This window comes from Sinohyriopsis cumingii, chromosome 19 (genome assembly GCF_028554795.1).
Source record: "Sinohyriopsis cumingii isolate HCF-2022 chromosome 19, ASM2855479v2, whole genome shotgun sequence".
In the NCBI taxonomy this organism is placed as follows: Eukaryota; Metazoa; Mollusca; class Bivalvia; order Unionida; family Unionidae; genus Sinohyriopsis; species Sinohyriopsis cumingii.
The window spans coordinates 2,267,805-2,293,008 of record NC_142979.1 but is presented as its reverse complement, the minus strand read 5'-3'; the positions used below and the strand labels follow the sequence as shown (position 1 = coordinate 2,293,008).

General features: G+C 34.7%; 1 protein-coding gene across 1 annotated transcript in view; it reads right to left on the bottom strand.

Annotated features, from left to right (window-relative positions):
- Window positions 1-25,204, bottom strand: part of LOC149775055 (lysine-specific demethylase 2B-like) — a 123,589-nt gene that overhangs the window by 16,071 nt on the left and 82,314 nt on the right. The window contains exon 17 of the mRNA XM_089944332.1: window positions 19,370-19,588. Within this exon, the coding sequence (XP_089800458.1) occupies window positions 19,370-19,588 (219 nt within the window). The remainder of the gene's footprint in view (window positions 1-19,369; window positions 19,589-25,204) is intronic.

Genomic DNA, 25,204 nt, shown 5'->3' with positions numbered 1-25,204 from the left:
ACCTATTTGTTTGACCAGAAGACTATCTTTTTACCTATTTGTTTGACCAAAAGACTATCTTTTTACCTATTTGTTTGACCAGAAGACTATCTTTTTACCTATTTGTTTGACCAGAAGTCTATCCTTTTACTTATTTGTTTGACCAGAAGTCTATCTTTTTACCTATTCATTTGATCAGAAGACTATCTTGTTTCAAGTTCAAACTAAAAAAGGCCTTCACAAACTTCCAATTTTATAATTTTCACAGTAAACAATCTAAAAGTGCTTCATCTTGATTTCTAAGACTGATCACACATAGCATACATGTATAACAATTTCTAATTTAGGAGGTTAACATTGAAAACTGTCACACAGGCTAGGTCCAATGAGAGGTTAGCCTTTGATGATATTAATTCTGAATGTTTATCTAAGAAAGCAATAATTGTTTCATTAAAACAAAACTGAAATTAGATCAGTTGTCCCCTTTTCAATCTACTTAATGGTTTGAGATAGTTTATTTGACATGAGAGCAAAATCTACTTTAGTTCATAATACAGCTTGCCCTCATTATAATGTGGCAGTTGGATTATTTTAGTCTCTAATACAGTTTGCCCTCATTATAATGTGGCATTTGGACTCTTTCAATCCCTAATACTGCCTTCCCTCATTATAATGTGGTAGTTGTACTGCTTTACTCCCTAATACAGCTTGTCCTCATTATGTGACAGTTGGACTATTTCAGTCCCTAATATAAATTGCCCTCATTATAACATGGCATTTGGACTATTTCAGTCCCTAATAAAGATTGCCCTCAAAACAATATGGCAATTAGACTATTTTAGTCTCAATACAGCTTGCCCTCATTATAACACAACTGAACTATTTCAGTCCCTAATACAGACTCCCTCGTTATAATGTTGCATTTGGACTACTTCAGTCCCTAATAAAGCTTGCCCTCATTCTGTGAGTTGGACTATTTCAGTCCCTAATACAGATTGCCCTCACTATAATATGGCAGTTGGACTACTTCAATCCCTAATACAGCATGCCCTCATTATGTGACAGTTGGACTATTTCAGTCCCTAATACGGATTGCCCTCACTATAATGTGGCAGTTGGACTACTTCAGTCCCAAATACAGCTTGCCCTCATTATGTGACTATTTGATTATTTCAGTCCCTAATACAGATTGCCCTCACTATAATGTGGCAGTTGGACTACTTCCGTCCCTAATACAGCTTGCCCTCATTATGTGACAGTTGGGTTGGGCTATTTCAGTCCCTAATACAGATTGCCGTCAACACAATGTGGCAATTGGACTATCTTAATCCCTACTACAGATTGCCTTAATTATACTGTGGCAGCTAGACTACTGTTTTCCCAATTACATCTTGCCCTAATTATAATGTGGTAGTTGGAGTAAATAACTGCATTATGTTATGAACTAAACAAAGGTAAATACAGAACATTCTTAATTCAATCAATGCACATGTTGGGCAGGATGTGGGAGGGCATAGGAGAGTAAACAAAATGCCAGTGAAGTGTATTGTAATAAATTTAGTGGTATGTAAATTATATATATATATATATATATATATATATATATATATATATATATATATATATATATATATATATTGTTTCTTAACCCATAATGTCATAGATTTGTCAGACCAACTGAATGACAAATTTGGCCCCAGGGTCAATAGAAGCTCCACAGTATATCTAGAGTCACATTATGAAGGACATTATAATGAAAGCTGGAGCTGAATGATTATTTAAAACAAAATTTGTGCAGAATATTGAGTCATGACTGCTCCATCAATGCATATTCCAAATACCCAGCAGTCACTAGAGTATGAAAAGTTGGTAACTGTGACCTATTTTGCATGTACTGAGCAGTACCCTACATTGAACAAGTTTCATTGACTTTACATGCAACAGCATCTCACGAGAAAGTGACCTAAATGCAAAATTAGTGACCATGATGTTGATGCCAACAACACTGAATGCTACTGGAAACAAAAATATGTCCCATCCTAACTTTGCAGGCAAGTCAACTGGAAAATAGTCTAAATCAAGGCCAGTGTTGCTGTTTCCAAATGACCATGATGTCAATGCCAACAACACTGAATGCTACTGGAGAAACAATATCTGTCCCATCCTAACTTTGCAGGCAAGTCAACTGGAAAATAGTCTAAATCAAGGCCAGTGTTGCTGTTTCCAAATAACCATGATGTCAATGCCAACAACACTGAATGCTACTGGAGAAACAATATCTGTCCCATCCTAACTTTGCAGGCAAGTCAACTGGAAAATAGTCTAAATCAAGGCCAGTGTTGCTGTTTCCAAATGACCATGATGTCAATGCCAACAACACTGAATGCTACTGGAAAAACAATATCTGTCCCATCCTAACTTTGCAGGCAAGTCAAATGGAAAATAGTATAAATCAAGGCCAGTGTTGCTGTTTCCAAATGACCATGCTTACTCCATACCACATAGATAATTAGATAACTTATATAATTATGTAAAGATAATTACATATCACAATTTAATGACAGTTACATATCACAATTTAAAGATAAATAATATTGAAATTTAATGATAATTACATATTGAAATTTAATGATAGTTTAAATTGTGAAAAGTTTAATCTTTATGTTGTTGTTGTTGTAGGGTTTAATGCCATTTTTCAGCACAAGATAGGCTATACATGGCAGCCAGTATTAATGGTGGAGGAAGAACCCGGGAAAACCCTGGAAAGAACCACCAACCCACGAGAAGCTACTGGCAAGCTTTCTCACATACCCACATTGGCTGAATCCGAGACTCAAACCCACGCAGACAGAGGTGAGATGGCAGTGATCCGTAATGGAGAGCGCTTTAGACCACTCAGGGCCCCCTAATCTTTATGTATAGAACAAGCAAATTATTGCCTGGAAATAAAATGCAGTAGCCAAATATATTTTCAATGACAGCTAACTGGATGCTTAAGATTCTTCTATCAACATTGTTCTTGTTGGGTCGATGTTAAATACATGTATATTGTTCTTGTTGGGGCTATGTGAAATGCATGTATATTGTTCTTGTTGGCTTGATGTTAAATACATATATATTGTTCTTGTTGGGGCTATGTGAAATGCATGCATAATGTTCTTGTTTGGACTATGTGAAAAATCTTATATATTGTTCTTGTTAGGGCTATGTGAAATACTTGTATATTGTTATTGCTGGGGCTATGTGAAATACATATCGTTTTTGTTGGGGCTATGAGAAAAAACTTGTATACTGTTCTTGTTGGGGCTATGTGATATATATGTATATTGTTATTGTTGGGGCTATGAGAAAAAACATGTATATTGTTCTTGTTGGGGCTATGTGAAATACATGTATATTGTTCTTATTGGAGCTATGAGAAAAAACACGTATATTGTTCTTGTTGGGGCTATGTGAAATGCATGTATATTGTTCTTGCTGGGGCTATGTGAAATGTATGTATATTGTTCTTGTTGGGGTATATAAAATGCATGTATATTGTTCTTGTTGGGGCTATGTGAAATGCATGTATATTGTTCTTGTTGGGGCTACGTGAAATACATGTATATTGTTCTTGTTGGGGCTATGTGAAATCCATGTATATTATTCTTGATGGGGCTTTGCGAAATGCATGAATATTGTTCTTGTTCGGGCTATGTGAAATGCATGTATATTGTTCTTGTTAGGGCTATGTGAAATACATGCATATTGTTCTTGTTAGGGCTATGTGAAATACATGTATATTGTTCTATTAGGGCTATGCGAAATACATGTATATTGTTCTTGTTGGGCTATGTGAAATGCATGTATATTGTTCTTGTTGGGGCTATGCAAAATACATGTATATTGTTCTTGTTGGGGCTATGTGAAATACATGTACTAAATGTCACTGACTCGTTACAGAATTTAGTCATACTTATGAAAGGTAATGACACAATTAATTTTAGCAACAGCAACCCTGACCTTGGAGCTAATGACCCAAAATCAAGAGGTTTCTCTTTCAGGCTCAAGAAAACACATATACCAAGTTTAAACACAGAGGCAAAAATGTAATTTTAGCGACAACAACCCTGACCTTGGAGCTAATGTTCCAGTACTAAGGGTAATACATGTACCAGCTAATAGTACTAAGGGTAATACACGTACCTGCTGCACTGACAGCTGTTGTTCTGGATACCAAAATAGATGCCCAACTCCTCAATTGCCCACCCACTAAAATGGACATTCGTAAATTTTAATACCCCACAACCATTGCCATTCTAAGTGCTGGCATGTAGTCAAGTTTGCTGTATTTTTTTACTTGTTGGGGAGTTGAAGGTTAAGCTTGCCCAAGGCAATGTTTTGCCCAGCACAAACTTGTGATGTCCCTGCTTAGAAATTACACCGGCAGAGAATAAGAACACTAAATGGTCATTAGAGACAACAAGTATTTCTCACGCCCTAGAGATGACTTTCCCTGTTAGAAAGCAACCTAATTTACCCAAAATAAGCATGGAAAGCAACTGTGATACAGAAAGCAACCTAATTTACCCAAAATAAGCATGGAAAGCAACTGTGATACAGAAAGCAACCTAATTTACCCAAAATAAGCATGGAAAGCAACTGTGATACAGAAAGCAACCTAATTTACCCAAAATAAGCATGGAAAGCAACTATGATACAGAAAGCAACCTAATTTACCCAAAATAAGCATGGAAAACAACTGTGATACAGAAAACAACCAATTTACCCAAATAAACATGAAAAGCAACTATGACACAGAAAGCAACCAATTTACCCAAAATAAGCATTCAAAGAAATTGTGATACACTATGTGGCCACTTACTAGAGGCAGCACTAATTTTCACAAAGAGTTTTTAAAAACTCTAGTTACTCCATAAAACATTATATGAAAGTATAATGAATTATGTTACGAGTATCCATGTATAATACAATGTTCTTTCAATCTTCCGGGTAGGAATATTATTGTTGTGGATTTAATGCTATTTTCCAGTACATGATAATCTATACATGTCGACCAGTATATCTGGTAGAGGAAGAACTCAGGAAAACCCCAGGAAGAACCAATTCACTGGAAGCTACTGCCATGCTTTCTCACATACCCCATTTGTTTGAACCAAAGACTCGAACCCACGCTGAACCGAGATGTCAGTGGTCTGTAAAGGTGAGTGCCTTAGACCACATGGCTCCCCAGGTAGGAATATAAATATGCATGTATAAAGTGATTTTTAAAAAAAAATCTTTCCACGCAGAAATTTGATGTTCTTGTTTGTTACAAACCATTACTAGATTTTCATCAAACAGATAATGCTTTTAAGCCATAAAAACTTCAAGGGATCATACATTATTTGCAAATTTTAAATATTTACAAAAGGAAAATAGTAAACAGCCTAGTGGCAAAGAAAAAGGGTTGAAAGTCTATCCTGCAAACAACCATTTACTATCATTCTGACAAGATCATTTACAAATAATAAAATCATTAAATATCTACAAATGGATTCTTATAAAAAGCAAAAGCTTGTCCATTTAAGCTCAAAGTCATTGTAAACTATCATGTCTGAATGGGTGGCAACTTTAAATCAGTCAGATATCTGAATTTTAAGTAAAGTCTGGGTTTGAGAATCTGTGTGTGTGTGTGATTTGGATTTTTAATGTAGCTTTAACACTTTTTCAGTCATATCACTACGATGTCTATGGTGTGGCAGTTTATAGTGATGCCTAGCACTGGGGCATCATGTCACAGACATGTAGCATGATGTCCCAGCCAGTCACATTATCCTGACACCAGGCCGACCAGTCCGAACACCACCCTCTTAATGCTGAGTGCCAAGCGAGGCAGCTGTTAGTACCATTTCTGTAAGTCTTTGGTATGACTTGGCCAAGAATTGAACCCACAACCTCCCGCGTCTGAGGCGGACATTCTAACCACTAGGCCACCAGAGCCGTTTGAGAATTTGTGTAATCTCAGGGCCAATACTCAGTTGGGATATGCAATTTTGATCTTTGAGTACAGATAATAACCTCAAAAACCTGCATGCTTCAAACCTGTCTCAGTTATAAGAAAACTAGAATTTGAGTTTAAATTTATTACCCATGATGCTTTGAGAATATTAAGCCAGGATTATCCAAGACCAAAGCCAACATTAGAGCTGAGTTTGAAAATTACAAGAGGTATAAAACCTAATAGTACTATGTTATGACTGTATTATGAATGCAATATTCTTTGTGAGGTATGAACTTTCTAGGACATTTTTCCTGCAACAAATTATGAAGAATAAAACCTAACAAATCTCATCCATTTCACAAATGTAAGTACTTTAAAAATTCACTCTTTACAAAGAAACATTGATACCGACAAACTATTTGTGAAAAGGACATCACAAAAGTCTTTGCTATTACAATTTGCTCCATAAGATTTTAAACAGAGAACCTTGCATGTGGAAACCAAAGTTAGGAGATGAACATTCAGTGGCCATAACTCCTATAGATGGTATAGATTGCTTGAAATCCTGCTCCTTCAAGGTTGTGGTTGTTGTTTTCACCACACGATAGGCTACAGATGGCAGTGATTGGTAAAAGCATGCTCTTTAGAACACTCAGCCGTCTGGATCCCAGCCCCTTCAAGGACTTGACAAACACAAATTACATTGAAAACAAGATATGAAGCTGATTAACAAGGGCAATAACTCTTGTCCAAAGTGGCCTGCAGGAGACAAAACCAATGCAAATCACATCTAGGTCACATGAGGTGATTTTTACATCAAACTACATTAGAATATGTTGAAAGGGTTCTCAAACTATGCTGATTACAAGAATAATCCGAATAAAAGACATTAAGTTGACTGACCAAGGCAACAATTCTAAAATAATGTAGACATAACATGACCCTAAATAGAAAATTTATGATTTCTCCAAGATTTTCATAAAGGACAGTATCAACGAATAGATGCCTTTATAGTATGCTTCTACACAAACATGGATGAGATATACAACTTCAATGAATAAAGATACAACTTTCAGTTGTCTATCTTCATTGTCAGGACAGCAGTAATGTGTTATGATGGCACAACATCATATGCATAAGAAATGCATGTAACATGAGGGACATTGCCATCAACTACCAAAAATTGCATGTAACATGATGGACATTGCCACCAACTATCAAAAATTGCATGTAACATGAGGGACATTGCCACCAACTATCAAAAACTGCATGTAACATGAGGGACATTGCCATCAACTACCAAAAATTGCATGTAACATGAGGGACATTGCCACCAACTATCAAAAATTGCATGTAACATGAGGGACATTGCCACCAACTATCAAAAACTGCACGCTACAGCCAGGACATAACCACCAAGTAACAAAATCTGCAAGTTACAGCAGGGATATTGCCACCATCAAAAACTGCATATTAAAGCAGGGACATTACCACCAAATATCAACAACTGCATGTAACAACAGGGACATTACTACCAAATATCAAAAACGTAATGTTACAGCAGGGACATTACCACCAACTATCAAAAACTGCATGCAACAGCAGGGACATTACCACCAACTATAACGAACTACATGTTACAGCAGGGACATTACCACCAACTATAACAAACTACATGTTACAGCGGGGACATTACCACCAACTATAACAAACTACATGTTACAGCAGGGACATTACCACCACCAATCAAAAACTGCATGTCCACCATTGCGCCGCCGAGACAAGCATACATAGTAGATACTTTTAATAACCAGATAGTCAATGAAAGCATCTCTTGGCACAACTGCCAAGGATTACTTAGTAAGTGCTTGATTATGGCAGTTGATCCAGAAGTCAAGCATTTACATGATAGATTGAAATTGTTAATATTAATGAATATTATAGATTTAGTTGTACTTGCAGCAATTCAATGTTGCTTATTTTTAAGACAAAATTATTAAATTTATCATGAATTCAAGCACACATGTATCCAGGTGAAAATGTTGCATATCTAGGTCACAATGATCCTACCAAATTCCATAGGAAATGTTACATAGTTTTTAAGATATGCTGACCACAAGCAACATTCCAAGTTTGCAATGTTACTAAGGAATCTTGCATAAATGGAAGATAAAATAAAATAAAATCCCCAAAAGGAACATATCAAATTACGTGTGTATGTGATTTGGATTTTTAACATAGCTTTAACAATTTTTAAGTCACATCGCTATGATGTCTGCAATGTGGCAATTTCTAGTGATGTCTAGCACCAAGGCATCCTGCCGCAGACATGTAGCATGATGTCCCACCCAGTGACATTATCCTGACACCAAGCCTATCAGTCCTAACACTAAACTCTTAATGCTGAATGCCTAGCAAGGCAGCTGTTAGTGCCATTTTTATAAGTCTTTGGAATGACTCAACCAGTGTTCGAACCTGCAACCTCCCGCATCCAAGGTGGATGCTCTAACCAGTAAGCCACCAGAGCAGTTTCAAATTACATCAGAATGGTTCCTGAGTTTATGTTTATAAGATACATTCCCATTTGATGATATGAAGTTAACTGTCAAGGGCCATAACTCCATCCAAAATAAGAATTGAGATACAAGCAACATAAGGTACAAATAGCTGCATGCAACAATGCTCAGACTGTCAGAATATATTGAATGATTCTTGAGCTTTGACAGCTACAAAAAACATCCCATGTGAAGATATCAAATTAATTGTCAAGAGCCTTAACTTTATCTCAGATGGAGCTGATTAGGCAAAATGCATAAAAGCTACATACAGGTCTTTGAGATGATGTCAAAGGGCCATAACTCCATCAAAATTAGATCTGTGAAGACAAAATATTCAAGACTTGCATCTACGTGTAGTAGGTAACTCACCAATCAAATGGCATTAAATTATGTGTATGGGTTTCAGAGTTTTAGTTGTAATAAAAAATATGAATGACTAGATGTATGGACTGATTCACAGACAGACTGAAGGCTTGGTGGAAAACAATGTATGGCTCCTACATTCTAATGCTGGCCCTAACAAATGAATTTCAAGTAGCTTCATTAAACTTCTTTACAAATGACTAGGCAAAAACTGAAAAAAATATACTATGTAATGGTAGTCATAGCAAAAACTTTACATTCCCATTCAGTTCTTATGGCAACAAACAAATTTAGCTTGTTTTATTTGTTTTTATTTTTTTTACAACCAAAGGAGAAATAGACTACTTTTACTTTTGGTAACTCCAAGATAATGTCCTGCATTAAACATTAATCTGGCATGCATGCTATACAGGCACTTTGTTACTGATTCTCAATGAACGCAATGACCCAGAACTTTGTTATAACTGATTAATCGAAATAAAACTTTTACCAAAGTGTTCAGGTTTCATATTTATGTAGTCATTCCATGTGAAAAGTAGATCAGTGAAGTTAATCAATCTGCAAAGTGAGTTAAGTGATTCCTTTCTGTACAGGGCACTTGTATCATGGGAAATTAATTGCCACATGTATCATGGGAAATTAATTGCCACATGGATCAAATTAAAAGATCTAGCTGTAGTCATGTGAGTTAAGTCCAAAAAAATTTCATCCATAACAGCAATAATTCCAATACACAATAAAATGCATTTTGAATATAATAAAAAATTAAAACAATAAGATGTTTACTTGTAAATACAAATCCTGTTGGCAATAGGACATTTGGAATAGCTGATAATAAACAAAGTTGTATAGAGGATATGTCACTCAAGCTAAAAATTATGTTACAACAACCTACTTATGGAATGGCTGAGTAACTCTTCTTCAGATACATACATATACTGGTATTGATCTCTAGGAGTGTAGGGGAATAGGGTTGAAGGAAGATACTGATGGTGAAATGAATTGTTGGCTGAAAACAGTGTGACCCAGTCTAGGAGTGTAGGGGAATAGGGTTGAAGGAAGATACTGATGGTGAAATGAACTGTTGGCTGAAAACAGTGTGACCCAGTCTAGGAGTGTAGGGGAATATGGTTGAAGATACTGATGGTGAAATGAATGAACTGTTGGCTAAAAACAGTGCGACCCAGTCTAGGAGTGTAGGGGAATAGGGTTGAAGATACTGATGGTGAAATGAATGAACTGTTGGCTAAAAACAGTGCGACCCAGTCTAGGAGTGTAGGGGAATAGGGTTGAAGATACTGATGGTGAAATGAACTGTTGGCTGAAAACAGTGCGACCCAGTCTTGACATGAGGTACACTCCTTGAATTTCTTCCTGTCAAGTTTCGCAGGTGTTGTCTGAGTATGTAACAAATGGACAGCTGAAAAACGTCACTCGCTTGTGCAGAAAAATTAGGTCATAATGACTTAGTTTTTCTATCTTAGGATTACCCACCTCAAACATGCATCATAATTTTCATAGGTATAGGTAAATTAGGGTCAACAATATTTAGGATGTAATAAAAAGATAAATTAGGGCTAAAGATATTGAGGATGTAATAAACAGATAGCTAAAAACTTCATAAGGTCACATTGACTTAGTGTTGGTATATACGAGTTACATACCAAGGGTCCAAAATATTGTAGGTGTAACAAATAGAATGTTGAAACAAATCACTAAAGCTTCAAAATTGAGTGACGATGACATAATTTTGGAATGGTTGAGTCACTTTTCTTGAAATGTATCCACATGCCAATTCTCAAGTGAGTAGGCAAAATACTGTCCAAGATACTGAGGGTTTGATGCACAAAATAAATGAAAATACAAAACTTACTCATGAAAACTGGGTCAAATTGACCTAGTTTTTGGTAGGAGTGAAAACTGCAGCTTTAAAAAAATCTGGATAATATGTATATCAGAAATTTGCTGAATTGACAGAAAATATTCATAATGCCAAAATGTTAAGAATTAAGATGTTTTTTCTGAAGTGTGAAAAAATCATGTACATTTACATTTAATTTCATGATCATTGTTATATTTTTGACTATTATCCAGATATTTCAGCATGTTTTCAGCTGCATCCATGACTCTCTTCAGGAAATAGAGAAACCTACACTAACTATTTGGATGGGACAATTTCAATAGAAAACAAAAGAATTTGCAGGAAAATATTCATTTTATTCAGTAAAAATAATCACATGAAATTTCACTAATTATGTGATTCAAAAGAAGGAAAAAAACATGAAAAAATTTTCCAATGGAAATTTTATACTAAAATTGTCTAAGCAACATCTAAATATCTAACTAGATTAAAAAAAGTTACATCTTTTAAGATGAGGTAGGATGCAACTGAAACAGAAAAGCTTCAGGATAATTTATAGATATGGAAGAAACATGCAATCTGAAGTTGGCCTGATGGAAAAAAAAACCACTTAAGATAGTTTTATAAAAGAAAAAAAGCAGCTTGAAATGTTAATGCTGGAAGGCATGCAGACTAAGGAAGCCTGCAGTATCCTCTGTGATAAAACACAAGTTATGAAAAATGACTGGGAAGGGGGTGAAAAGAATTTATGCCTGAGGTTAAGTAATATTTTTCACAATTCGTTGTTAAATTCTATATTAATGATTGTACAAGGACAATACCATGAGTCTCCTCTGACATTAGCATACTCTCTGGTATCAACATTTCAAATGAAAAGGTAATGGGGGTTAGCTACACCATAAGGGATGTACAAAAAGGGTATAATTGTGGGCTTCATTTCGCTCACCGTAGTAGATATCATACTTTACCCAGTTAAGACAAAGTCACAAGTGAATATAAAACTGTAGAAGGGAAATAAATGTTTGGAGTACATAATTAGTCTGCTGTAAATTATCTACTTTCCAAGGCCTGATAAAAAGGATCACTTTCTTGGCATTAAAAAGGCCAAGTCATTTATACAACCAGCATAATTTCCACGGATCTCTTCCTACCCATGGAAACTAGGTGCCCAATTCATAACTCAGAAACAGTACATACCTCTATCCTTGAAATATATACACTTACTTGGCATTACAAAGGGTTAAAGTCAGCATGGATTCCTGGGTCTATCCTTACTGCATGTGGCCCTGCTGCCAAGTCATGGAAACATTGAGATCCAAGGGAACTGCAAGGGGGCTCAGTGGTTAAGGCATTGGAACTTGTGACCCAAAGATTGTGGGTTTGATTCCCAACATCTGACTAGCCTGGATCCTCATCTGAATCTGGGGATCTCAATCATAATTGAACTAAGCTGAGATCTTGTTGGTACAATCTTACCTACCAGGTCTGATCAAATTCTGATTAGAAACGTGGCTTCTAGAGTGTTTACAAACTCAGCCAATCAGATGCAAGCTCACAAATGTTGCTCAAAATCAATGTCACATGATGGGCCCAAGGTGGACACGTGGTTTAAGGAGCTCCCATTTAGAGATCATTAATATTATCTCTCTGTGGGTTCAAGTCTTGGCTTGTCCAATGTGTATTTGCAAAGCTTACTAGCAGCTTCACATGGGTCAATGGTTCTTCCAAGAGCCTTCCCTGGTTCTTCCTCCACTAAAAATATTGGCTGCCATGTATAGCTCTCTTTAGTGTTGAAAAATGGCATTAAACATGTTAAAAACTAAACCAACCAAATATTATGTGAGATCTTGCTTTAAGCTTTGATAACAAAACTGATCCAAACATGATTAAAAAATATGGCTTCTAGAGTGTTCACAAGCTCCATCAATCAGATGCAAGATTACTTCAGTAAGTCACTTTTTAATTAAGTTATCCATGGTCTTGATGATAAAAGCTTCCAAAACAATGCTGATGAAAATCCTATAAGAAATATGGCCGTGTTCAAAAACTCAGGCAATCAGATATGCATGATTGCCTTATTAGTATGTACTGGTGTTGTTTATAATCAGAGACAGCCAAGATTCTGAGATCATCCTGTATACCAAATCTGATCAGAAATATGGCCTTTGAGTGTTCAAAAAATCATCTAAACATATGCAAGCCCACCTTGTTCAAATGTGTCTAAGATCTTGAAGATACAAGCTTGCTTACTAAATTTGATTAACCCTGGTAGTGCTGGATAGTTCTTGCAAGACCTTGTTGTCCATATTGATTCATTTCTAACCAGCCCACCCGTGTATGCTAAGTATTTCAACAATATATATATATATATATATATATATATATATATATATATATATATATATATATATACACACACACATAGCCAAATTTACTGGCCTAATGCAAAGCTACTATTTATATTCAGACTGGGGTGACACTGTACAAAGTGATGCATGCAGATTACAAACATAACAAAGGTTAGTGAAACTGATGTGTTCGTCATTATCATAGCGACTGAATGAAGAATAGGATTGAAAAACACTTGTTGAAATTTCAAAAAATAATTTAAACTTTCTACTGAATATAAAATATCTAAATGTGTATATGGATAGCTAAACAGCAATTTATATCATTAATATGATCAGTTTCTTTCTTCTTTTAGGCCAAAGTAAGATGACTACAGTAATTTGTTGTGGGGGGGGGGGAGTTTACATGTCCATACATTTCAGTATGTTGGAATATTTTGTTCTTGTTGAAAAATATCCCAAGTGTTCAACTAACTAAAAAAACTGTCTCCATGTGAAAAATGAATATATTCAATTATCTAAAGTTAAATGATAACGAATCAGTACAACTTGTATATAACAAAAAAATAACCAACAGTTTTAATATTTACAGTGGTTACCATGGTGACTAAAAGTAGTCTCACAAGGATGAAAGGATTAAAAAGATGTATTACCCCCCCTCCACAAAAGTACTGGCAGAATCTTTACTCAAAATAAAAACAAAATAAAAACAGTATTCATTCTTCAAAGAGCAAATTATACATAACGTTTTTTTAACTTCATGATTACTAATTAGATGCATGCTGAACAATTAGTATGGCTGTGTGTGAAGAGAATACTGTTTGTTCAAAAACTGAGGTCCAACTAAAAGGCCATAACAGAACACTAATTTTCTCATCTGAAAAAATGTTTGAACGAAGATGTCTTACATATTTTTATGTAAACACAAATATTTTGCAATTTCTGCTTCGAGCAACTATCAGTTTAACAATTACATGTAACTACACATCCAATGTATGTAACCTATGCAATGAGTGACACCAAATCCAACAGCAGTTACAAAATAAGCTGTGAAGGACTTGATTTTATCACATCATGTAGAATTGAAAATATGGTTTTGATGCATGGATTTATAGAATTTTAGGGTCATCTCAAACTAAATATAATTTTATATCTGCCAGCTCACAATTGATTTTTCTGTGCTTATGAACTTCTCTTTTCCTATCAACATTTTAACACAATACAAGTCACCAGAAAAGGTTACATTATTTGTAATTGCTTTAAAGGATGCATTCTTTAACCTAAAAATGTTTTATCATAATTTTCCTTACTACTCTAAATGTTTTTTGAAAAATGTTATTGTATATATTGCATAACATTAAGATTGTTTTGAGCACAAGAAAAGTAATCTCAGCTCCCTCAGATCTTTTCCATCCAATTCTGATGTTGCAACTGTCCAAATAACTAGGCCTGAGGAAATGCGACAAGTGTCAGAGGCCTACTGGATCTACATATTTAGTTTTATAATCTTCTAGAGTCTGTACAGTTTTTAATGTACTAGTATAAGCTACAACAGTATTATCACGGCCATAACTTCAGATCTACTCTTGCTAAATTATTATTATGCACAGCTTTTGGTTACATATGGCATGAAATATCATCAGCCAAGAGCCATCAGTGTCCTATTAATCCATGTGAAGTCTTAAGTCATTACTGCCAAGTTATACCGAAATGCACAACATTGTCAGCAATGAACATTTAGGTCCAGTACACATGTATGCAAGTGGATATGGTTGGTACATATTCCTTTTACTGCCGCTTGTACAGATACAGTGTACGACCTGTTATTGAAAGTACTTACATTTACGTAATTCTATATAATTCATTCTGAATCTGAGATGCCAAAAGCAACTATAGTCTGACTATACATCCCTGTTTGTTTGTACCTCCCTACCAATTTCAATAATGGAAACCTTTAATGTGATAAAAAGTGCAAGGAACTTAGTCAATTCATTCATCGATTTATAACTTCTAACCTGACTGTGAGTAGAGTGGCCCTAACACCATCATCATCTGCGCGTTTCATACTTAACAGAAGTTTTTAATATAATAGACGGTCATGTTTGAGATCCATTTCCAGTTCCTGGACAAGTCCATTTTCAGCAATGGGGTGTATAAACTACTACATACATGTCGCCTGCTTCCAATATTTACAATGTCGAATCAAGCAAAGGAAAAGAATGACAACAACAAATTTGCCTTTCACATGGATTTAACAAGCAGTTTAATTTCTATGTTCAAGTGTGCAAAGGGATACAATTCCAAACTCTCAAAGTTCTGGTAATTTACGGAATTATCCGGCAGTTACCGAATAGGATTATTATGTTGTCGGATGGAAATAAACTAGGCCATACTGTACGCAATATAGCGCCATATTAGTATGAAAAGTCCATTAAGCATGGGGGCCCCTGAGTGACCGAGTGGTCTAAAGCACTCTCCGTTATGGATCACTGCCATCTCACCTCTGTCCCCGTGGGTTTGAGTCTCGGATTCGGCCAATGTGGGTATGTGAGAAAGCTTGCCAGTAGCTTCTCGTGGGTTGGTGGTTCTTTCCGGGATTTTCCCAGGTTCTTTCTCCACCATTAATACTGGCTGCCACTTATAGCCTATTGTGTGCTGAAAAATGGCATTAAACCACACAACAACAACAACAACCATTAAGCATGAAAGGTGCAGGGGGGATGCCAGTTTTAGTGCCATTTCTGGTCAAAGTCAGGTTAGAAATTATAAATCAATGATTCAATTGGCTTAGTTCTGTGCACTTTTTATCACATTAAATATTTTCGTTACTGAAATTGGTAGGGGGTACAAACAAACGGGTATGTATAGCTATGCAGTAATCAATCATTAATTGGAACCTGCCTGAAAACAGACCTCTCAAATTCTGGACAGTGCAACTGCTGGATGCAAAAAGTTTACCAATACAAGTGACACTGAGCTATACTTAGTCAGTACCATGTAAAAGATGTCAACAACAAGTCTTGGGACATTTAACAGCACTACCTTAAGTAAGTAACCAGTGCAAACATAATGATGGATTTGGTTCTGGCAGTTCTTCAGTGTAATTGTAGCTATCATGCTTTAGTTATTTGTTTTTGCCTATGATGGATTTACAGATGTACTTTGATACTGAGGAGACAAATCTTTACTGACACACAAATTTGTGAGTAGTGCATGTCACTTTGGATTACCAATTTATTAACTTTACTCCACAGAATGTCATATCAAATACTGAAGAAAAAACAAAACACTAAAATTCTATGTAGGACATAGAATAATTATAATCCAATTTTTTTGTTTCCCTTACTGTTTCCACCCTTGCTGTGGTTGATCTTTAAGAGTGTGACTGCAAGATTCATCTTCAATGTCTTTTCATTTCCTAGAGGGAGTTTCGAAACCATGCAAAAAATGTTAAAGCAAAGAATTTATCATGTGGGCATTATGCATAAACATGGGAAGATTAAAGCACCTGAGATAACACCTGTAAAGTTAGTCTGGTTCAATGGCTAATTCCACTGTCCCAAAAATTTACAAAGCCAATATTTGGATTTGACCACAATGATCATATTTTCCTACTGTATCATAAGTCTGTAATTAAAGCTTAGTTTGAGCGAGCCTTATCATAAAACCCTGTCAACAACCAAACCATCTTATAAAATATACCACATGCAAGTTTCCAACTAATAATTGAAACAATAACATTCACTTTTCATAAAATCTGTAAAGTAACCCGACACATCTACACTCTAGACAAAGAACACCATAAATGACACATTACACACCCACATTTTGTTTAATATTAATAGTCATCTATGTACATAACTGAAATTTGAGTGCAGACCCCTCGAAGCTGCAGTGACTTTGACCTTTGAACTTTTGACCCAATACTGAAACACCTCTTCCTTAATCAAAGTGCAAGCCATCCATAAAGTTTGATCCTGGTATGAAATATGGAAGCAAATGTTGTGTGGAAACCATTTTTCTTTCAGTAAGTCACCTTGACCTTTGACTATTTTAACCACAAAATCACAGGGTCCATCTTATCCCAAGAGAAAGCCATCCACATCGATTGATGAGGGAAAACTTGAGTTACTGTGCAGAAACCATTTTTCTTCATTTAGTCACAGTGACCCTGATCTTTGACCTTTTGACCATGAAATGATGGCATTCTTCCTATAACATTTGGTAACTGTAAATGGTGGAGAACTGAATCTTTATGCAGAAACAAAACTGGTAACAAAGATGGATGTAAGGTTGGACAAAGAACATAACAATATATCTAGCTTTATGGCATCCGTAACAAAAAATTGCAATAAACATGCATGCAATTCTACTAATAACATTACAAAACAAAAAACACCCTTTCTCTCAAGCCACCTTGTATTTAGCTAGTAAAGTATATCAAAAAAATTACCACCGAGCTTAATACAAATTTGTTTACCACTGACCTTTATCTAAGGTGTGGATGGACACTGTTGCCAATACGATAACCCATGCTGAGCCTAATGGTGGGCTCAACAACAACTGTTCTATAATTCTTAACAAAATTAATATCACTGATGAAGAAATGAGGTATACAGGGGCTGCATGCCTGACAAGATTTCTCCACACTGAATACAAGGAAATTCTGCATGGTTTAATTTTCATGATTTTCATGACTTGGTTGCAAATCACAAAATGCAAAAACTTCAAATCTATCAAAATCGACGGCGCACAAATTTTTACCACATATAGCATTTCCCCCATGCAAAAGTATTTTCATTGTATCAAAATGCACTAATATCTTCTGGTGAATAAGAAACTTTACAAATACCTTGTTCAATAAGTAATTTGTAAGTATATTGCTCAAAGTGAGCAAGGTACTGGATTAACACCCTGTTCAACTACTTCCTACACTATCTACTATTTAAAATTTGAGCAAATCTGACTTTCAAAAAATGGCAAGACTATTCTATATATATACATCATTCACCAGCATAAATTTAATCACCACTTGATACAAATTCCATGCCATTTAGAAATTTTCCTTACAAAGAGAGTCCATTATTAAAGAAGGAATGAATGCTTAATGAGTCATTTACTAATTTCATGAAACATACATGCATTAACTTAAACATACAACTATGCATGCATTATTTTTAGGACCTCATCCTGTCTCAAGTTCTTCTCATGCACCCACTTGTGCGGACTGATTAACCCCAATGTATCCATGTAGTATGATAAGGAAGTGATACAATTTTAAAGTTAAAACTGAAATTCAGGACCATTATATTAAATCTGCACTGATGGAAAATTACTTGTTAATATCACAAAAAGTATACATATATATATAAATAAATAAATTACTGGCCCTATATGATTTTTAAAAAAATCTCATATATGCAAATATTCCTATACCTGATCTGCATGGTGTAACAGGTCATTGGAAAGATGGTGGTTTAGATTCAACAGTGAACAATTTTTAAATTCTTTTTTTTACTGAATACTAAATGTAGTACTGGGAAAGGGGCTTACACCATTTTATTATATACACAAGTACCAAACCTGGAGTTGGAGATGCAAAACATCACATATACACAAGTTTCAAACCTGAAGATGGAGACAGGTAAAATCACACATACACAAATTTCAGACCTGGACCTGGAGATGGGAAAAATCACAACCTGAATAAAATCGAGATCTCCAACAGATTGGAGAACTGACAGACACCTATATGAGGTCATATCTGTGAACCTTTTAGTTCACCAATCAAACTACAGCTTTTATATATAACAAAAGTACAAAACTTCATTTAGAACATCTAGTTTATACCCATAACTCTTAACACCAAATGCTAAGTGGACTGGATATTCCAAAAATAGGAAGAATATAATCCTTGAATAAAGCCTGTCAGAAGTAATTATTATATTAGATCTTGACTTTAATCAGATTGGGAAAAAAATGAGGCCCCCGTCATAAAAAATCATGTCCCCCTCCATCATAAAACTTTACTCGACAAGTTACTCCTGACTCAGAAATATTAAACAAAATTGACAAATGCAGCCTTTTGATTGGTCAGAATATTTTCAAGCAATATTTTGAGTCAGAGTCTAGTTTAATAATAGAGTGGCCTGAAATTTTCTCATCTATCAACCCAGGCCATGTGTAGCAAAGAAGTTCAACATCTGATGCCATTTATCCCATAAACCATGATGACAATGTCCTAGCAATAATCCAAAAATCTGCGAGGCATGTGTACCTCCCGCCTGGGCCTCTTCCGCAACAACAACAACTCATCCTCTGAGGAATCATTCTCTGACTCAATGACAGGTTTTGCTTTGCGTTTTCTCCCTGCACGTGTGATGATGGGACCAGGTGATTTCTTTGAGGACTGTCCATTTGACTTTGGAGATGTCGATCCTGTTTTCTGAAGTGCCCGTGGTATCTTTTGAGTGGATTTTTTCATTGATAGCCTCCTCTGAAAGCAATATAAGTGTTTCCCATTATAAATAGCAACTAAATTGTCACAGTTAACAAGCATCCATGCTGCAACAGGCATAACTTGGAAATGTGGCTAAGAAAGTTACTACATAAAGACAAAGAATTAATCCAAAACTGAATCTGCAAAAAAGTTGTATCGTAAGAAAGCAAAATGTAAATCGACAGAAACTGTCTCACAATATTCGTGGGGAAATAGGCAATCAGTAAATATTTATAAGCATAAATAAATATTTTAAGAAAAATGCACTTACGTTTGGTATTCAGACAAATAATTACAAGTATCAACTTTTATACTGCTTTGTACGTCTTTTTCATACTTACTATGTGAATTTAAAAAATTGTCATAAGAACTGAAAAGGCTGTAATAAAAATGTCTATGAATATGGATAATCTATTCTCTTTTTAGAGAAAATTGAAAGTTTCTTGATGTGTTATGACCAAGTTCATATACTAAGTAAAAGAAAGTAGCAAAACCTAACGGTTTCATAAAAATTAACAAATAATCAAAGTTATAAATGAAAATATGAGAGGAACGTACAGTATTATGAAGTCAATCCAAAATAATCCTGAAAGAATGAAAATTCCCATATAAATTTCAAAACCGGAAATGTACTGGTCAGCCAAGAATCATGAATTCAAAACGGCATTGTCCAGAGCACCTTTTAATAATTCACAATAATTCCAGAATAATATTATAGTCCCCCCCAAAAATGAGCATTTTCTGTTTCCAGTTAGAAGTCCAAACAAAAGTTTTTCCTATCAAATAATATCTAAGTAAAACACAAAACATTATCTGCAGACTTGATGTTACAACAGGAACATACAAAATAAGAATGACACCAAAATAGGAATGAGATTTTAATTGCTCAGTTCTCTCCTTATATACTTCTTCTATTGAAACTATATTTGACAACATACCCCTACATGACAAATCATATTACTTTATAAATATTGCAAAACACCTATTCCTTTGACCTAAGTTACTCATCCAGCCAATAAGAAAGGGGCTGGATCTTGTAAATATATTTACTGGTAACATTCTATTCAATGATCCTATGCAATTTTGCCTTCTTTAATATCTACATGGTTCCCATGTTTTTCAAAAGATAAATTTCCAGGTCATTTCCAGGATAAAATTAAATTTTTTCAAGGTTCACATATGACCATTACTGAATGGAAATAAAGAACATTTTAGATAATAAAACATGCATTTTCTAAATCTAAAGATGTTTCTCTTTCAAGACTCTCCAAAAACATTGAAGTCAGAAAAGATGATCATGTACAAAACCACAAAATGTATCAATCGACACAAGTTTGATCATATTCCTACAAATTGGCATGTAAAGTCATTTCAATGTACAGAATAAAAATTCTAACTTTATTTTGCTGTATTATGTTGCTAAGTGGGAACAACATAACAAACATAAATTATGGTCTGTTTCCTTTCAAACCTTTAATTCTTAAGAATTCTAAATCGTTAATGCGGGGTTTTACAGCATTTTACTTTTCTCAGAGAAAAACTCATTGGCACATATACATGTATTCATTCTAATGTATATGATGATTATGGTATCAACACCGTTTACTATCGTGCCGTCGTGGCGTGCAGTTCATCTATAATGCATGTAATTACATTGAAAAATTGAACACAAATTTACAATATTCAATAATTCTTTCCCCAGATCATTGTATCTGAATTCAACATCTAATATACAGCATGAACTGAGTATCAACACCATTTACTTGCCATCTGATATCATACCGTTGGGGCTTCCAGTTAATCCATAATATATGTAATTCCATTGCAAGAACTGCATACATATTTAAACTATTCAATAATTTTGTCACACATCATTATGTGTCTGAATTCAATTGGAAAAATTAACAGCAAAATTAGCTTAAGAAAGACAAAGCATGTGTACAGTTCATTACATTCCAGGGTCTATGAATGGTGTCTGTACAAATTTCATATTGCTACAATTTTATCATATGCGTTTCCATGTACATTTATCCATTGCAAATTTCCCAAATTTATTGCTTGTACACCTATTCGTTTGAATGACTACAGCAAGAAAAATTAACAATCAACACATGCTTTCAGTGTGCATGTAACTTTTACTTGATTTTGTGAATATCGAAAGAAACGTGTAAAAACTGTTATACTAATCATTGCGCAAAGTGCAGAGAATGACTTGCGCTTGTGAACTTGCATTTCCATAACAGTAAAATATTTTATTAAAAACTAGGAAATTAATAACGAGTTCATAAACGAACACCATACCCATGTAAAACCAGAGAACTAAGTGCAGTTGGCCTGCAATGGATACGAGTCTCTTTTATATAAAAATTTAAGCTGAATGCATGTACAATTTCATACCCTTTCAATCTGCAGCTAATAAAGTGGACATTATTTACTGGTCAACTGATTGGGTCTAACAACACCGCCAAGCCCAGCAAACATGTTTGCGGCTTTCATTTTTTGATGCTTATTTATTAAACTGTGAGAATCTTTTATCAACCACCACAGTGTCTGCTGCTTGGTTGTGTATGCAGTTAAAGAAGAAACACGTTGGCTATTGTTTGAGCAACGATTGTACACAGAATTAATTGATGACAATCACAAAGACGACTTACTGGCTTTACTCATGGACCAGTAATAAGTAACATTTCCAATAATGTTTATTTTGGCATAATGGTTTAAGAACCTGGTGAAATTGTTACATTTTAGAAGCCAAGCCACGATTGTATTATATTAAAATTCATACACAAACTCTTCCCCAAAATGATAATAAACGTTTTACACACTATTTCTTGTACTTTAAATAAAAGTATTTTTTCGGGTACGAGAAAAATACACATATATGTATTAAAAATTTCAGAAACCACACCACGATCATACTGAATTCAAATTCATAGCGATCTCTTCCCCATAATGAAAGTAAATTTTTTAGACACTATTTCATGTATTTCATAAATTTTTTTATGTGTGAATGAATATACAAAATTTCGGGAACCACGCCACAATTGCATTATGTCCGAATTCGCTTTATAGCAGGGTTGCACTGTGTATATATATATATATATATATATATATATATATATATATATCATGGAAAGTAACATTTCCTTTTACAGTATAAAATAAAAACAATAAGCGCAAATAATTAAAATCTTGTCTTGTAATGAAAAGAGTTTAACCCTGAATTTATCTGTGTCAATAAAATTCCAAATAAGATTGTTCAAACAACCTAATCCCCCTTAAGACAATCTGGTTAAAAATCCATCATTTAAAAAACATTTTCAAAAGGGACGATTAAAACTTGACAAAAGACCATCAAAATTATATACTTTTGTATAAACAAGGACTGAATTTTCTGTAAAATCAACTTGTCTTCTTGTAATTCGTTAAACCAGTCCCCAAACCTGTATTGATGCAGGGGCTTGTATTGTTTTTAATATATAATACACGGGACAACTATTTCTCATTTCATCTCTGAGATTCAACAATTTGGACTACAAATTTGGCTTAAAACTAATAGCAGTCTGTTTTCTAATCTGAGTTTCCTCCGAATATTCCCACCCCATTTTTCATATTTGGACATTTAGGTTGGGGTGTGTGGGGGGTCATTGCACTGCATATCGAATATTTGGAATTTGCAGCAAATGTGCGGTAGTGACATATGGCAGTTGCTTACCAGTGGGCCTAGAAAATTTTAATTTATGTTATATCACTTCATACCTGCATGAAATTGACAGAAAAATGATTTATTTTCTCAGAAATGGCAAGTATTATAATCGTTATGTCGCTAATCAACTGACAGACAAGATGAAACTACAGCGTAGATGAAACCTGACGCAGTACTTGATATTTACATTACTAGTCACATGACTTCACAAATCTCAAATGACGACACCGAAGTACAATAGTCACGTGAAATCAACAACAAACTCCATTATAATGTTGCACAGAAATTCAATTATATTAAATGAAAGTCAGATACTTTTTTGTACAAAGCAGCAATCTGGCCAGTCTGATTTATTAAGCAGAGAGTACCTGTCAACATGGTAGTCACATGATACAACTCCAGAAGTTGTTCTCGGAATATAAAAATATGGAGAATTTCATGTTTTCTTGTTTTTGTATTTTTATTACAACCAGTATATGACTTTTGCTTAATATTATTTTATACATTTCTGTAGAACATTTGAAAATGTGGGTTGTTAGATTTGTGTACTCATGCGACTAGCAATGCAAATCAAGTGTACCAGGTCACATTTTATCAACGACGTAGTTTTATCTTGTCTTTCAGCAGATTAAAGATACGATTTAATACTCACAATTTCTGAGAAAATAAGTAATTTTCATATCGATTTCATGCATGTATCACTCGATCTAACGTTTCAAGTTTGCTAGGCCATGCGGCAAGCGGCTATGCTTTCCCACCACATTGGCCTTTTGTGATGCTGGACTGGTTTTCATACCTTCCATGTAAGGAAAGATACAGATATTAAGTTGACTTTGAAAATAAAAGTCTACTAGACAAATCTAATCCACTGGGTGTTTGGACTGACTCAGCATATATTATTGCAAGCAACCAAATGATCCATAATGCATCCTCTGAATATTCTGGTTAGAACTTGATAAATTTAACTCAAGATCAATTATGTGATTGTTTCGGGCATCAAGTGGTGGCGGAAAATTCCTGAGTTTTTCTTAAATTTCATCAATTATTGCGAAATTCAAGGACTTTTCATGGTTGGGAAAAAATTATCATTTCTCCTGACTTTTCTCCCGATTTCCTGGTAGCGTGGGAACCCTGTATCTAGGAACAGACCCTATGCACATATAACAACTAAAGATAATCTGTACAATTTACAGCCATAAAAAGAAATTCAAAAATCAGATAAACTCATGTACCAGGAATTACAAATAATAAATGTACATAACAAATTTTATAACTCAAATTTACTAGCTTATGGAACTGTTGAAATATTTCAAACTTTTTCAAAACATACTTGTTCTTTTCTTTCTTGTGCCAATTTTAGTTTCTTTTCCTGTTTCATTTGTTGTTTATTCATCTTTATTTGTCATGATATTAGCCATTTTGTTTTGGTTTTAGCATGCCAAGATAACTTGCCAAACCTACAATGCACAAGCAGGTGTGGATCCCAATATTTTCTTATAGAAAAGCACAAATAGGCCCTCATTTTCTTAATATGAAAGACCAGAGTCCCTTTAAGGGGATGACTTTTCACTGTTGGAGAAAACCCCATCCATGTTAAGTATATTTTCTATCTTGTAAACTGGTAGACAGATGGAGCTCCCAGCTGTTCATTTTTAGAACAGATCCTGCATCTCAATATTTTTATGCAGGAGTATGAATGGGATATTAGATATGCAGGAGTATGAAATGGGATATTAAATATACAGGAGTATGAAATGGGATATTACATATACAGGAATATGAAATGGGATATTAAATATACAGGAGTATGGAATGTTATATTACATATACAGGAATATGAAATGGGATATTAAATATACAGGAGTATGGAATAGGATATTAGATATACAGGATCATGAATGGGATAT